Source organism: Mytilus edulis, chromosome 10, assembly GCF_963676685.1.
Source record: "Mytilus edulis chromosome 10, xbMytEdul2.2, whole genome shotgun sequence".
Classification (NCBI taxonomy): domain Eukaryota; kingdom Metazoa; phylum Mollusca; class Bivalvia; order Mytilida; family Mytilidae; genus Mytilus; species Mytilus edulis.
The window spans coordinates 30,692,149-30,707,402 of record NC_092353.1 but is presented as its reverse complement, the minus strand read 5'-3'; the positions used below and the strand labels follow the sequence as shown (position 1 = coordinate 30,707,402).

At 31.2% G+C, this 15,254-nt stretch overlaps 1 protein-coding gene across 3 annotated transcripts; it reads left to right on the top strand.

Annotated features, from left to right (window-relative positions):
• The first annotated feature begins 2,656 nt into the window (after nt 1–2,656).
• LOC139490873 (radial spoke head protein 3 homolog B-like) lies at nt 2,657–11,037 on the top strand. 3 transcript variants are annotated; one of them, XM_071277956.1, is made up of 8 exons: nt 2,657–2,749; nt 4,098–4,262; nt 5,022–5,115; nt 5,352–5,639; nt 6,015–6,218; nt 6,503–6,665; nt 7,359–7,600; nt 10,089–11,037. In XM_071277956.1, exons 2-8 carry the CDS (start codon nt 4,147–4,149, stop codon nt 10,191–10,193), a joined length of 1,212 nt encoding a protein of 403 aa, XP_071134057.1. In that variant the 5' UTR covers nt 2,657–2,749; nt 4,098–4,146; the 3' UTR covers nt 10,194–11,037. The 3 variants fall into 3 exon arrangements, with proteins under 3 accessions (XP_071134057.1, XP_071134059.1, XP_071134060.1); XM_071277958.1 differs by having other exon boundaries at nt 2,658–2,749; nt 4,095–4,262; nt 10,089–10,420; XM_071277959.1 differs by having other exon boundaries at nt 2,660–2,708; nt 10,089–10,420.
• The last annotated feature ends 4,217 nt before the right edge of the window (nt 11,038–15,254 follow it).

The window sequence follows — 15,254 nt, the reverse complement described above, 5'->3', positions numbered from 1 at the left end:
CCCTTCAAATTTTAATTATTTAATGACGTTTCAAGACATTTATACGCTACTGAATGTTTTTAAATATTCAAGTAAATGGTAATTAACAATTTGTTTAAGGTGTTCTAGCTAACAAAAATATTTAAAAAATTATCGAAACATTCCAATAATGACTGGTGTCTTGTACAGCACTTTTATGCAACTATCATACAAGTGAGAGGTTCATCTAGCTATAAAACTTGGTCTAGTCCACCATTTTCTACATACGAAAATGTTTAAATCAATTCAGGAGTATGACTTGTTATCCATTTATTTGATGTGTTTTTGATTTTGCCATTTGCTTGGGGACTTTGCGTTTGGAATTTTCATCGGATTTAGGTATTTTTGTTATTTTACTTTTTTACATCTATATGTGTCTATATCAAATATCAAAATGAAACTGAATTTCTACGTGTTTTTCTTGTGATTGCACACGTTTACCTTGATGTTAATCCTAATATTTATGAAGATCATTGAAATGTTCCTCAATGATTTACTTTTGTTTTGTATTGTGGAGCTCATTGGACAGAGAACACATGTGCATTGGTTTAGCATTATTGTATGATACATTACCGTTGGTTGAATATTTACATTAAATATTCCCTCTGAGCGATTAGGGCATACAGTAACATTATTTTGTTGATACTGTCTTATGTACATTTGAAAACCCCACTATGAACTTTCTTTTTAGATACATTATAAAAGTGTAGCTAAACATTATAAAATACACTACATTTATTCATTTAACTTACAATTCCCTACAATATGAAAATGCAAGTGTTCATTGGATGAAAGCGGTTGTATTTTTCCTGCAAATGTCACCGTACGAACAAAACATAAATTGTTACTTGCATGGATGGCGAGTTGTCTCATTTGCACTCATACGGTATCTTCCTATATCTAATTACCATTTCTACCAAATCGTGTTATTTTCAATTTATGTTGCTTTATGTCCATTGCTGGTGTGTTATAACACTGACAATTTCTCTTCTTTCGTAAAAAACATGATTTTTTTTACTGCATAAACTAAAGGATATCTCACACGGTGTTTATATATCCTTACTCGTTCGTTATACCCGTATGTGCAGTGATGTCATAGATTTTAGAACGTACTCAATGCATCACTGGTTAATTATTAAGTCTTTGATTTTGTTACTGTGGATTACTTTTACTTAATTATTTCATATATACAAAGATTTTATCAGTAAAGTTGGCTATACCTGTAGAAAATTTATTAAAAACAGCATTGCGCATCCTACATTTTACGGTAATATTGTACTAAAAGCGCGGAAATCACTATTTGATCCGTATAAACTCACCCTGAGACTACTGTTATAGTAGTCTCAGACTCACCCAACCTTTAAACAAACTTATTAGTAAAGGTTATCTGGTCAAAGTTGTTATAATATATTTGAGTATGGTTTAAATAATGGGGGGTTATAATAAAGTATAAAAGTTTCTAGTAAAACTATGTATATGTTGTGTACAAGTTGTACAAGTTATCAGTGTTTTAATGAGGTGCTTAACACAAATGAATGATGAAAGCACACAGTCTTTTGTTACTCATATTCTGCCATATTTCAGTCACAACTACATTAAACAATATAATACTGAGCATTGATACAAAAAAACATTAAAAGACCACAAAAAGACTTTTATGGATATGAAAATGGTATCGGGAGAAAAATAAAATTATAATTTAAACCATTGAGATATCCTCATCTCCAGTTTGAGGACAAGGAGATTAGCACCAAATGTTAGTTTGAAGTATATAAATTTTAATTCAAAACATTAAACAAGTACATTTTAGAAGAAAAACCCTAAATCACTTAGTGCAAGGATACATGCGTCAAAAACTTATAACTTGTACAAAAACCCTGTACAAATTATAAACTTACATCTTGTACACAACATATGTGACATTAAAATCAAATGGCCAAGGATCAAAATTTAGAAAAAAACACTTAGGCTTTAAACAACAAAAACTGGGATACCACTGCCTCCACCTTAATAACACATATGTTCAAAACAGTTAAAAACACAAAATTACAATATATATATAAGATTCATTTTATTTACTGTTAGACTAATCGTACGGACTTATCGTGTTTTCTGTAAAATACAAGTTCTCTGGGTAAGCAGCTTATTGCTTATGTTGTGTTTTTTGTGCTGTTGTTTGTCTGTTTTTCTTTAGCCATGTTGTCGTCGGGTTTATTTTCGATTTTTGAGTTTGAATGTTCCTCTGGTAAATTTTGCCCACCCCCCTTTTTTTTAATAAATAAAACATATCACTTGACTTTTGAATTTGTCTAAAAGGCTTCTTCTTTTAATCTCAGATAACAAAATAGCACTGTCAATAATCATTTCCTTTGAACAATGACGTATATTAGATGTTAGTTATAGTCCTTGCTTTGAACAAGGTAGAACATGTTATTTGAATGTTCGTTTCGCATGTTTATATTTGAAATATCTATATACCCACTTAATCGGAGAAAATAATTTCTTTTACTTTACTTTAATATTAGAGTAATATACTTAAAATTAAAAAGTAAAGTTTAAAATAATTATATGATCGTTATAAACATTTCACACAATTTTTTAATTGAAGATTTAAATAAAAATATTTGTGTAGCGATTCGGTGCGGTCCTACTGTATCATGGCAACGTCACTCTAAATATTTTGAAGGGAGGTAAGAAACCGATAGAAAAGGCTTGGTGAACGAATGCAGTGGTAAATACTTTGTTCTTTATGCAATCTGTTAATTTAATTATGCGGAAACACAAACTATGCTTGCTTATGGGTTTTCGTCTTTGATAAATATCTATACAATCAATCAGAAGTACATAATTCTCATCTTGATTCTTGTTGCCAATGTTGATACTGCACTATATTTCGCGACAATGACTGCGGGCAGTTTGATTAAAAATCCCTTTGGAATTATGTGTGCAGAGTGACTTGTGTGGAATATGTTTTGCATTGACTTTAAGTCATGACATGCACTTATTCTAATAACTATGTGACCCCCTCTCTTATTCCTTTGAAGTTGGGACTGTTCCTAAAATTTACATGTAGGGCTAGAGTTTATGTTAGGTTATAGAGTTAGCTCTAATGTCAAGGTTAATAAGCAGTCTGCACAGTTAACCACTAGTCGGATGCCCCAGACTAGTTTGATTTGGACTAGTTATAGTTTTCAAGATTTTATATAGTCATAGGGACAAGTTTTGATATTAAGTGTCCGCACTAGTAGATGAAAAAGTTTTTAGCACAGACTGAATAAGATAAAGAAAGGGTTTGTTTACTAATAGAGTTCTATTTGGGTGGTTACCTTAAAGACAAGGAAAGCCATTTATCGGTTTATATGTGTATTGGTTATTTCATCCAACTAATTATTACAAAGTATCGTTTATTTTAAGACACTTTAAAAATCATGCATTTTCCGATGTCATAATGCTATGTTATTTAAGTACACTAAGAATGATTGTTCAATGATGTTGTTTGTGCAGATTGACATCAGATCAACAGATATAATTCATTTATAAAGAACAACCTGAGATTGTTATATATATTCAGATCAGATCATCAGTACTGTTTTCAGTCTATCTCATTGGCATTATCATTGAATTTAATAAAAGACAGCACAACGATATAATTTCTAATGTTTAAGAAACGTCTATTTACAATGGTTTCAGAGTAAATTAATTATTAAGTAGATCATTATATATAGCACTACAACGTGCATCTTGACATATTTTAAAAAATGGATTTTAAACTTGAAATGTATGTTATCATATGTGACAGGCAGATACATCATGTACAATGTACATGTAGTCTTTGAACTGTAAAATTGTACCAAAAAATAATGAGAAGAAATCAAGTGATTTTGGGTTTTAACATTGTTTAAGTACATGTATTAGGATATATGCCGTTAACACATAATATTAATGATGGCTAGTATGACAGTAGAAATCTCTTTTTTCTTTCTTCAATATGGTATACATGTATTTACTATGACATTGTAATCATTATGTTTTTTTTATGTATCAAGTGTATTAATACATATTTTGTTGCTTATCACCAGGTCCAAATAAAAGATCAGAAGAATATTATATGTAAAATAAACAAACAAAATGGCAGCAGTATTACCTCAAAAACCGCAAGGGACATACACCTTCGCAAGTCAGCCAAGAGCTGTTCAACAAAGAAAGAAATACAGAGATGGCATGACAGCTCCTGCAGAACAGCAGTAAGTGATTGTCCTTTTTTGTGTCTTATATTTTTTGTGATAATTCTTCCTTTTTTACAGCTTGCAAAATGTCTGATAGATACCTGAAATTCTATAACTACATTGAATAAATAAGTGATTTCTTTTTATTTACATGTTGTGTTATATCTTAAAGGCATGTTATAATTATTAGTGTTTGTTAAAAGCTGAGGTATTAACAATACATGTTGTAATTTGTGACTTGGTTGCATATTATTTTATATAAAATCAGATGTGGTAGAATTGCAAATGAGGCAACTCTCTACCAGAGACGAATGACATGGAAGTTTACTACTATATAGGTCACCCTACTGCCTTTAAAAATGAGCAAAACCAACACGCATAGTCAGCTAATTAGCCTATAAAAGGCCCTGATATAACAAATGTAAAACAACTCAATTTAGTAAAACTAACGGTCTGAATTATGTACAAAAAAATAAAAGAAAACAAATTTGATAATATATACAAGAAATAACCACTGAATTACAGGTTCCTGACTTGGGACAAGCACATACTGAATTGTACAGGGTTAACTAGTTTGTTGTCAGCAAATACTACCCCTAACCTGTAAAATTGGCATGCCAGTACAACATAAAAGCAACATATTAAATTGTGTGGATCAACAACCTGAATAATCTTTTTCTAACTATACATTTGACAATTCTTGAATAAGATATCAGACGTTTATCATTTGATGTTGTTGAAATTAAAGTATTTTTCATCTTTTACTTTTGCTTGTAGATTAAGTGCTGAGGGTGTTCCATTGTATGGAAACATAATGTACGACAGACGTATTGTCCGTGGAAACACATATGCCCAACACACATTACCTGCAGTAAGTATTATCATAGTACAAGAAAGGGAAAGTAACTTTTATTTACAAGAAGGTGAAAATGAACCAGAGGAAATGAATCTTTTTACCAAGAAGGAAAATAAATATTTAACACATTGGACTTCATAATTTGTTTGAATAGAAAAATTTCCATTATACATGAATATGCTTTACATTGAAAAAATTAACCAGGAAATTCTTTTTGAAATCTATCATCTTACAAATTTTTCTAATTACAGCATGCACAGCCAGATCCAATTGAAATTCAGAGACAACAAGAAAACAGAAGGCGTGCTATAGCTAGAAAAAGGGCAAAAGAACAACTCCGTCCAAGATCTCCAGAGGCTGTAGAAGGTAGAAAACACATTGATGTTCAAACAGAACTTTATTTAGAAGAATTAAGTGATCGTGTAGAGGAAGCTGATGTTGAAGTGCAAACAGATGCCTTCTTAGACAGACCTCCATCACCGATGTTTGTACCCGCCAAAACTGGTGTGGACATAATGACACAGATATTAGATGGAGATGTAAGTTTGAAAACTAGACTAAAAATAAAGTTGTTTCTGTGATGTTGTTTCAACAATACATTTTAATTTGCAGCTAAAATATCGAACTTGAAGCAATTAATGTAAAATCCATTTTTGTAATTATAGGTTATTTCCCTTGATCTAATTACATGTACATGTAGATGCTATATGAGAAAACTGAAACATCTTACATTTTGATTTATAAGATCTATGGTATAAAATGTTTGTTTTAATTAATGGTCCTTCTGTATGATTTATAAGAGCAGCCAAGGAGAAAAGAAATTTTTAAGGAAATTGTTTGAGGTGACTTTGCATTGGAATTTAATTATTTATTGGAAAAGAATTCATTTAAGATTTTTATTTTTTACATTTCAGTTGTTTGATTTTGACATTGAAGTTAAACCAATATTAGAAGTGCTAGTCGGTAAAACAGTAGAACAAGCTTTATTAGAGGTGATGGAAGAGGAAGAGTTATCTAACCTACGATCGCAACAAAGAGCCTTTGAGGAATTGAGAAATGCAGAATTAGTAGAACAACAAAGATTAGAAGAGCAAGAAAGAAGACACAGAGAAGAAAAGGTTTGTTCCATAAATATTTTTGATTTAAATAATGTATAATTGTTTGAATAAGGAAGATCTGAAATAGTTTGCATTGTTAATGCTAACATTTTTGTTACGTGAAAAACTTCCCAACCATTAAGATCTGTATAATGATGGCGAAAGTTATTTTGTTACATGGGTGAATGTTGTAAGGTGATCTACAGTTGCTAAATCCTTGTCATTTGGACTCTGGTGGATTATTCTCTCTTTGACAGTTATGCCACATCGTCTTTATATATTAATAAAGCTTTGATATTTTGTAGGAAAGACGGATGCGACAGCAAAGAGAAATTGCTAAGAAAGAAAAAGAAACCTCAGATAAGATTGCTGCCCGTGCATTTGCTCAAAGCTACCTCGCAGATCTTGTGCCTACAGTATTTGGTACACTATCAGACAATGGCTATTTCTATGACCCAGTGGAAAGAGGTAAATATCATATGTTGAGAATAATTAATAAAAACATTCTAGTGTTGAATGGTCAATTTTGTTTACTTCATTGTTGTCAAAGTAATGATGTCTTTTTTCTTGTCTTAGTAAAATGATACATGTACAAAATGTATGTCAGATTAAACTGACATCAATCAAAATATAATGAGCCCATAGTAACATTAATATTGTGTCCATAAAATAATAATGATATTCTCCAAACTATATTTAGCAGACTTTCTGTATTTTGAAGAGCTGCAATAAAAGCAATCTTCCTTTGATTAACCCTTTCCTCCATAATGACGCCTTTTGGGGCCACTCTCTTTACTCCATAATGACGCCTTTTGACGCCTGTGTAGTGCCTCAGTTGAAACATTGTGACTACATACAATCTGTATCAAACTTGATTAAATTTGGAACTTATATAAAAAGGATATTCATGAGAATATCTGACTGGAATTTCATTGATGAAATGTTTGTTTTCACAATGCATTAATACTTTAAACCTTATGATTTTTTTTTTATTGAAAAAATCCTATGCGAATCAAGTATGTAAAAAAATCCATGGAGGAAACGGTTATTAACTGATTATTTAAAAAAATTTGAGCTTTAATACAGATATTTGCCTGTCTTGCTATTTTACACCTTGAAAACTGGAGAAACTTAAACAATATTTACTTTTCTATTTTTCAGATTTGGAGCAAGGTTTCATGCCATGGTTGATGGATCAAGTAACAGAACAATTGAAAAAATCAGAACTGGGCAGAATGGTGCTTGATGGCATTTTACGTGAGGTTGTTAGTAAACGAATGGACTTGTATGCCAAAATAGGTCAGAAACCAGCAGTTTCTGAACAACAGGAACAAACTTCAGAAGAAAAACCCCAAGATACAACACAAAACGCTGTGCCTCCATCAGCATCAGCCACATCAGAGGTAAGATCACCATTCATTTTCAACCAGATGTTATAATTTGGCATCAAAAGTTGGAACTAAGAAGAGGCTATTACCAGATAGATTGTCTCACTGAATAGTTAACAGTGTAAATCAACCAGATTATTCCATGATATTTTAGTGTTTATAAATTAATGAGAAAAAGCTTGCTTGTAATTATGTCATAAGGGTGTATCTTTAGGAATATATCATGCCTATGATAAGTTGTTTGTTGAAAAGAATTATTTTTTTTCTTTGGTTTATGCTTATTTTATATTGGCGGCAACATATTTGTGAATTTTTTACACTTAGTATTAACATGGTGCAGAAAGTCTTTTTTAATGGATCACAAAACACATTAAAATGATTTACTTCAATATACACATGTTGAACAAGACTGAGTATTGCAATGGAAGTTCTGGAGTATGAGAGAAGTCGTGGTAATTAAAACCACATCACTTAGTTTTGCTTGTAGCAATGAATATTTTTGATTACTCTTTAAAAAGTCATCATTGCATGTTGTAACAATTACGTTTAATGACCATAAATAAAAATAGATTGTGTTTAACATGCATGGTGCTTAATAACTCATTCATTTTTTAGATACACAAATATTTGAATCTGATTTTATTTTCGTTGTCCTATTTAAAGTAAATGTAATTTTTTTTTTTATCCTGTTGACCCTATAAAGCTAATCTGACATTTAAGTATTTTCATATGAAGTTTATTTTTTATCAACATATTTGAGGCTTCATAGATAATTGATTCATGTTTATATTTTTTTTTAAATAAACAAAAAGTCTTTTTGACATGTTTGTAAACAACATCAAAAAGTCATTTTGTGCTTTCACTAAATATATTAGATAAAATTTCAGTTTATAAATTACTACCAAGCAAAAATTAATGAAAAAAAATGGCTATTTTTTCACATGTGTACATATGCTTTGAAATATTTGGATGATTACTTGATATAAAAAAAATTAATTCTAAATTTGAATTAAAATGAAAATGTTTTATAATATGAACACGTTTACACCGCATTAGAAGATTAATAATAAATATTTAAGCACAATAAATTGTTGTTTGGGGAATTCCACCTTGATTTCTGATAAGTAGGGTATAATGAACTGATTGTTATGACTAGGGTACCTCACCTGGAACAGGTACACTTACACCTGTAATTCTGAAATAAACTCAAGTTAACAGTATTTTACCACTTACTGTATTTCATTAAGTATAATACTTTTTAGTAAATTTTGTTTTTTCAACAGCAATATAGAATTTATAAGATCTGAGAAAATTTAGGATTTTAATAAAATTGAAAGTACTGGGCCATTATAATTTTATTAGACAATTACAAATGTATTAAAAATTACAGTGGTGAAATTTGATAAAGTACAAGTGATTTGAATTGTGTCCAAGTCAACAATGAATTTATTTGGCAGGCTCAGTGGGCCGGAAAGTGATTTCAAATTGACTCTTAACATAATAAAAGAAACTGTCTCATTTTCGTGATTTAAATTCACTAATAATAATAATTTTTAGGGATAAAGAAAGTTTTCTGTTAAAAAGAGAGACATTTACCAAATAATTAATTCAGTTATATAACGGCAGGGCTATTTTATTATTAATTAACAAGCAAGGAGGAATTATGAATAGACTTGTGACTTTTATTTGTGTCTGAGACAGATCTGAATTTTCTCTCATTAAGATTAGGCACACTGTCGATACAGGAAGAAACGAGAGGTTTCTCGCTCCACCACATGACAAATTCCCATGATATATATGGTGTTTTAGATGCCATATAACTCCTTGCACACTTCCTTCACTGTTGGAAAAATAATTCTCTTTCTATGAAAGCAGGTGACAATTTTTCCACATGGGTGATTACAGCGCCTGATTCTATCATGATGATCACTTTCTTTTCTTACAAATTATAACAATACGGATTGTCAGTTTGGTCGATCAGTCTCTTTTGATTGGGAAAAAATAAATATTGAATGATCACTTCAATGATTTGTTATGGAAGTTATTAAAGATAGCCTGGAGAGCAATGATCATCTGATGAGTACAATAGTCATATGCAAAACTTAATAGGGATTTAACTGTTATAAGGTGGCTTTGACACCATGTTAATGGCACACTTAAACAGGGAACAAGTGCTTGTTTTTCATATTGACTCATCTTCCATGGCAGCTATCTGATTGGGGAATTAAAGTGACACTGTTAACAAGGCTAAAACAATTACATGCATGTCTAAGAAAAATAATGAAAACAAATAATTTATTTAAAGGTTTGTTTAAATTTTAAAATTAAAAAAGTGTCACTGTGAAAATCATTAAAAAGTTTTCTCAAAAATTGAAAAGAGTTGTCTTGTCATAAAATTGTATAGATACCATAATACATCTAAAATAATGTTGATGAATTTGATTTAAAGTGAAAGTGTATGAAGAAACAAAACATTTTATAAAAATTTATCGTTATTTTTTAGGGTGAAAAGCCAGTGGAACAAGCTGAAACAGAGCAAAAGGCAGATGAGGGAGGGGAACCAGAACAAGAACAACAAGCAGATGATGATGCAGGTGGAGACGATTAGAATGCAACAAAATTCATTCATGCAGGACAATTATTACAAACTTTTATGGAATATTTATTTCTTATCAAAACTGATTTATTTTGAGGGGAAGAAAACTCATTTTAGTGCTCAGAGCAAACCAATATTATCAGCAGGCAGTATTCTATGGTAACAAATTTTGACAGAGAAAATATTTCTCCTTTTACATTTACTTTCATGAAAGGAGAAATAATGATCTAGGAAAAATATGTTTGTTTGAGCAAGAACGGGAAAAGTAAAGATATATAAAATGTCAGCAATGTTATTTAGATGCCTTTGCAAGATAGTTAACTTTTGTAGTGAAGTACTGCCAGAAAATGTGTGATATTCAAAGTTTATATTTCATCATATTTTTACATTTCTAATTATTTATCATATCAGTGTTTTCTTGTGTTATTTACATAATAAAAGTATGGACCACAATAAGTCAATTAATAAATTATTTTATCTGGGTTTCTTTTATAAAAAAAGCTTCTTTTTTAAAAAAAAATTTGTGTTAATATTTCAAGAAATCATGTTCTATGTTCCTTTTAACCTTTCTACATCAGCAATCACTGTTATTTGTCTTAATTGTAAAAATGATGAACATATTATGAACAATGTTCTTTAGGGAAAACTGAAGAAAATCTCAAGTGATTATTACACAACAATAGTAATAAAGAAATCAAAAATAGCAAATACCAAAAGAGCACAGAAGTAACATGTTTTATAAATGCCTTGTCTTAGTCTACAGCCCAGTATCTGTGATCCATTTTGTGTATATATTGTTTAAAAAAAATGTTGTCTCTATGTTTATATACGTTGAATAAATTAGACCGTCCAATTATTTATATTTAGAATTTATAATATTTATCCTTAAATTTGCTTCGTTTTGTTATCTCCGAGCTGAGAGACAACACTGGTTTTTATTTTGTCACAAAACTATGAAAAACAACGTTTAGAAGAAGCATGTTTTATGATTTAACATTTTTAACCGGATTTTTGTGACAAAAATGTCGGTTATTGATTTGGGGATGTACGGCGGGCGGCCGGGCGGGCGGGCGGGCGGGCGGCAATCAAATGTTGTCCGTGCATTAACTCATGAACCGTTCAACCAAAGCTTTTAAAATTTTAATATGTTATTACTGACAACTATACGAAGGTCAAGTTCAATAATGGCGATTTTGACTTTTACCGTTCAGGAGTTATGGTTCTTGAAAGGCGGCAATCAAATGTTGTCCGTGCATTAACTCATGAATCGTTCAACCAAAGCTTTTAAAATTTTAATATGTTGTTACTGACAACTAAATGAAGGTCAAGTTCAATAATGGCGATTTTGACTTTTACTGTTCAGGAGTTATGGTTCTTGAAAGATTGAAAAATGGAGTTTTCAGTCGTGTCCGTGCATTTACTCATTAACTGATCTACCAAAGCTTCCCAAATTTTAATATGTTGTTACTGATGACAGAATGGAGGTCAAGTTCAATAATGACGATTTTGACTTTTACCGTTCAGGAGTTATGGTTCTTGAAAGATTGAAAAATGGAGTTTCCAGTCGTGTCTGTGCATTTATCCATGAACTGTTCTACCAAAGCTTACGAAATTATAATATGCTGTTACTGATGACAAAATGGAGGTCAAGTTCAATAATGACGATTTTGACTTTTACCGTTCAGGAGTTATGGTTCTTGAAAGATTGAAAAATGGTGTTTCCCGTCGTGTCCGTGCATTTTCTCATGAACCATTCAACCAAAGCTTTTGAAATTTTAATATGTTGTTACTGATGACAAAATAGAGGTCAAGTATTATAATGACGATTTTGACTTTTACTGTTCAGGAGTTATGGTTCTTGAAAGATTGTAAAATGACGTTTCCATTCACGTTGTTGCATTTACTCATGAACCATTCAATCTAAGCTTTTCAAATATTATTATTTCAAAATGTTGATACTGATGACAAAATGGAGGTCAAATTTGATATTGATGATTTTCACTTTCACCATTCATCAGTAATGGTTCTTGTGATATTGCCAGGACACAAATAAATGTAAATAAATCCGGTTTGCTGTCGTTGTGACAGCCTCTTGTTATATTTATATTTTAAATGTTGGTATACAATATGCTCAAACTGAAATTACCAAATAAAGTATAAAGTTTGAACTTAGTTTTCTTTTTGTGCATCTTTAATTCCTACTCTTGTTGGCTTAATATGTTTGTTGTTAATTTGTGCATTATGTTGATTGAAATTGTTCCCTACATTTTAAGGAACTTCTAGCCCTATGAGCCATGTGAGCTATAGCAATTACTTCAAGTCTGTAAATGTAGACTGTCTGTCCCGCAGCTGTAAACTTCTTTGAAACTACTTGACCAAATTTCAGTCAACATTAAACTGATGACCCTTTAGGGTTTCAAAGTTTGTGTTAGTTTTCCTTTCAAAAGAGTAACATGTTGGACATGGCTAAAAAAAGAACAAAAGGATACAATGCATTGATTTTCTAATATCTTGGAAATAATAGTGGAAGAAAAAATCTAATATGGCATAAAGCACTGAGAATGATTAAGTCTACCTGCTTCCTTCACAATTACTAGACACCTACTGATAGCAGTTAAGTGCTAAACAAAGGATCAAGCAATTCAAAAGAATTTCATTACATGGTAAATAAAAACCTGCCAACCCAACCAACCTGTTTTGAAGATACCCTCATCCAAGTTAGAAATTGTAGGTTTGTCATGTGTACATGTCTAGAATTATCTAAATGACTTTGCTAAGTTCAGAGTTAACTCCCCTTAATTAATAATTTCTAGCGCATTTCAACCAAATTACATCTTGAAATACCAGAACAGGAAATGAAAATGAATGTTATATTAGCGCACCATCATATATTCTGAAGTTAAATTAACTTGAAGTTGAGTGGGCTTTTATTTGTCATCTTTTTACTGCTGTCTGATTCTTAGCCAAAGGCGTTTGGCCCATATTATGTGATATGATTGTCATTGAGACAACAATCCATTAGAGTTCAAATAATGTGGATATAAGCAATTATGGGTCACTGTACAGCCTTCAACAATGAGAAAAACTTGTATCTTATAGTCAGCATTCTGACTATTATCCCAAAATCTAGAATAGACTGGAAGAAAAAGAAAGAGCAAACATAATCAGTTATGCAATATCTACAAAACACTAATATGAACTAACCCATCAAACACTTCTTTCATTGCCCTGAAATAAAGTTATTTGTCTCACCTTATAGGTGTCAAAAGCAAGACAAAGTACTGTGTGTTGTTTCCTGCAGCACTGTTGCCAACAACAATGTATAAGTTTGTGATAAGGTCAGTTTATTGGGAACCACTATTGGTATGTCAATGATATTTGGTATGCAGTTGTATAAGCAGTGGCACACCTCATATCCATGGAGATTATTTGACCCCACCTCTCACTCAGTCATCATCATGGTCTAATGACCTTGAAACTTTTGCATAGTTTACATGTATTAGTTTGTGATAAGGCCAGTTTATGGAGAACCACTAGTCAATGATGTTTTGTATGCAGTTGTAATAACATTGACATTTATAATTCAGTCACGGTGTATAGACTTTGAATATTTTACAGATCTTTGCATAACTTACATGCTAAAGTATTGCTATTTTAATTTCAACATTTTTAAAAATTGAGAATGGAAATGGGTATGTGTCAGAGATATTAACCCGATTAGGCCATTTTACTATCAAAATAACAAAATGGTCATGGTGAGACATATCTCTGTGTCCACAGTTTGTTTTGCATGTATTTTACGACTGTAAGCTATTAGGTTAATATTTCAGAAAGTGTAAAACCTGGATGCTTGATTTCTTGTAAAAATATTCCTCTTGTTCCGAAGATTTCGTCTGGCATAAGTATTTTGTCCTTGCCCTGATTTTCATGGTTCTGTTGAAATGATTAAATAATTTAAATTTTTTTTAGTTCGCTTTTAATGGGTAATAGGATAAATGAATTTGGTATACTATAGAATCATTGTAAGTAGAAATAAGAAGATGTGGTGTGTGCAAGGTCTACTTGTCCATCAGACAGTTTTCGCCTGATCTCTGCACCATTTCATAGATACCAGTGATCAACGTGAAGTTTTCATAGTTAAGAATGTTTCAGCCATGATTACAAAATTTCCGTGGTAAACTCCGATACTATAGACAAGTCAACTTCAATTGGTGTATTGGATGATTCTAAGATGTGCATGTCTGTCTACGGGGTTTAACTCACCTTTACCCTATTTGCATACATGTACATATAGTTCATTGTTTAACGTCATTTTTTTATGTTTAGACGTGCTTCTCAGTTAAAGTGTCAGATTCAACTTTATTTGGTGCATGGAATTATTGTAGGTTTATATGTTCACCTGGCATGGTTCATCTGACCATGAACTCATTTTCGTAGATAAGTTCTGGTATAATGTATAAACCATTTATTTTAAAGACTTTGAACATAGATGATCAGCAAAGCAGGCGAGACATTTCAGCGTGTGCATTTCTGTTTTATTGTTGTCGATTATTTTTGGAACCGTATAACAGAAAATGACGGAAACTAAAGTAGTCAAAATCATCAACATGACTTGATCTATCAATTTTAAACTTGGCCGAATCTTCAATCAACTCCTTAAATAGTTATTGCTTGTTCTCAATTTGGAATGTTCCCAGTTTGTATTCAGGCTATAAAAGTCTTCTGCAGGTTTCTGGCTGCATATTTTAAATTCAAATTAGTCTTTACTGTTGATTGTTATCTTTTCATTAATTATCTGAATGTTTGTTTTTTTTACTTTTAAAATATTTGATCTTTTTTCTCATTCACGGCAATTTTTTACTCAATTTTACAAAGAAAGAAAAAATAACTGCCTTTTTAGAATCAGTTTCCATAAGGTTTAGTTGTATTACTGTATATATAATAAGGGTGTTTTCTGTGCATTTTTCTAAACGAATGTTCAACATCGAGAGAAACATAATATAGCTGAGTCGTTCTATTTGTTTTTGTTATTCGTGCCCGGTGTTAGTGGAAAAAGACCAAAAAGGGTTGTGG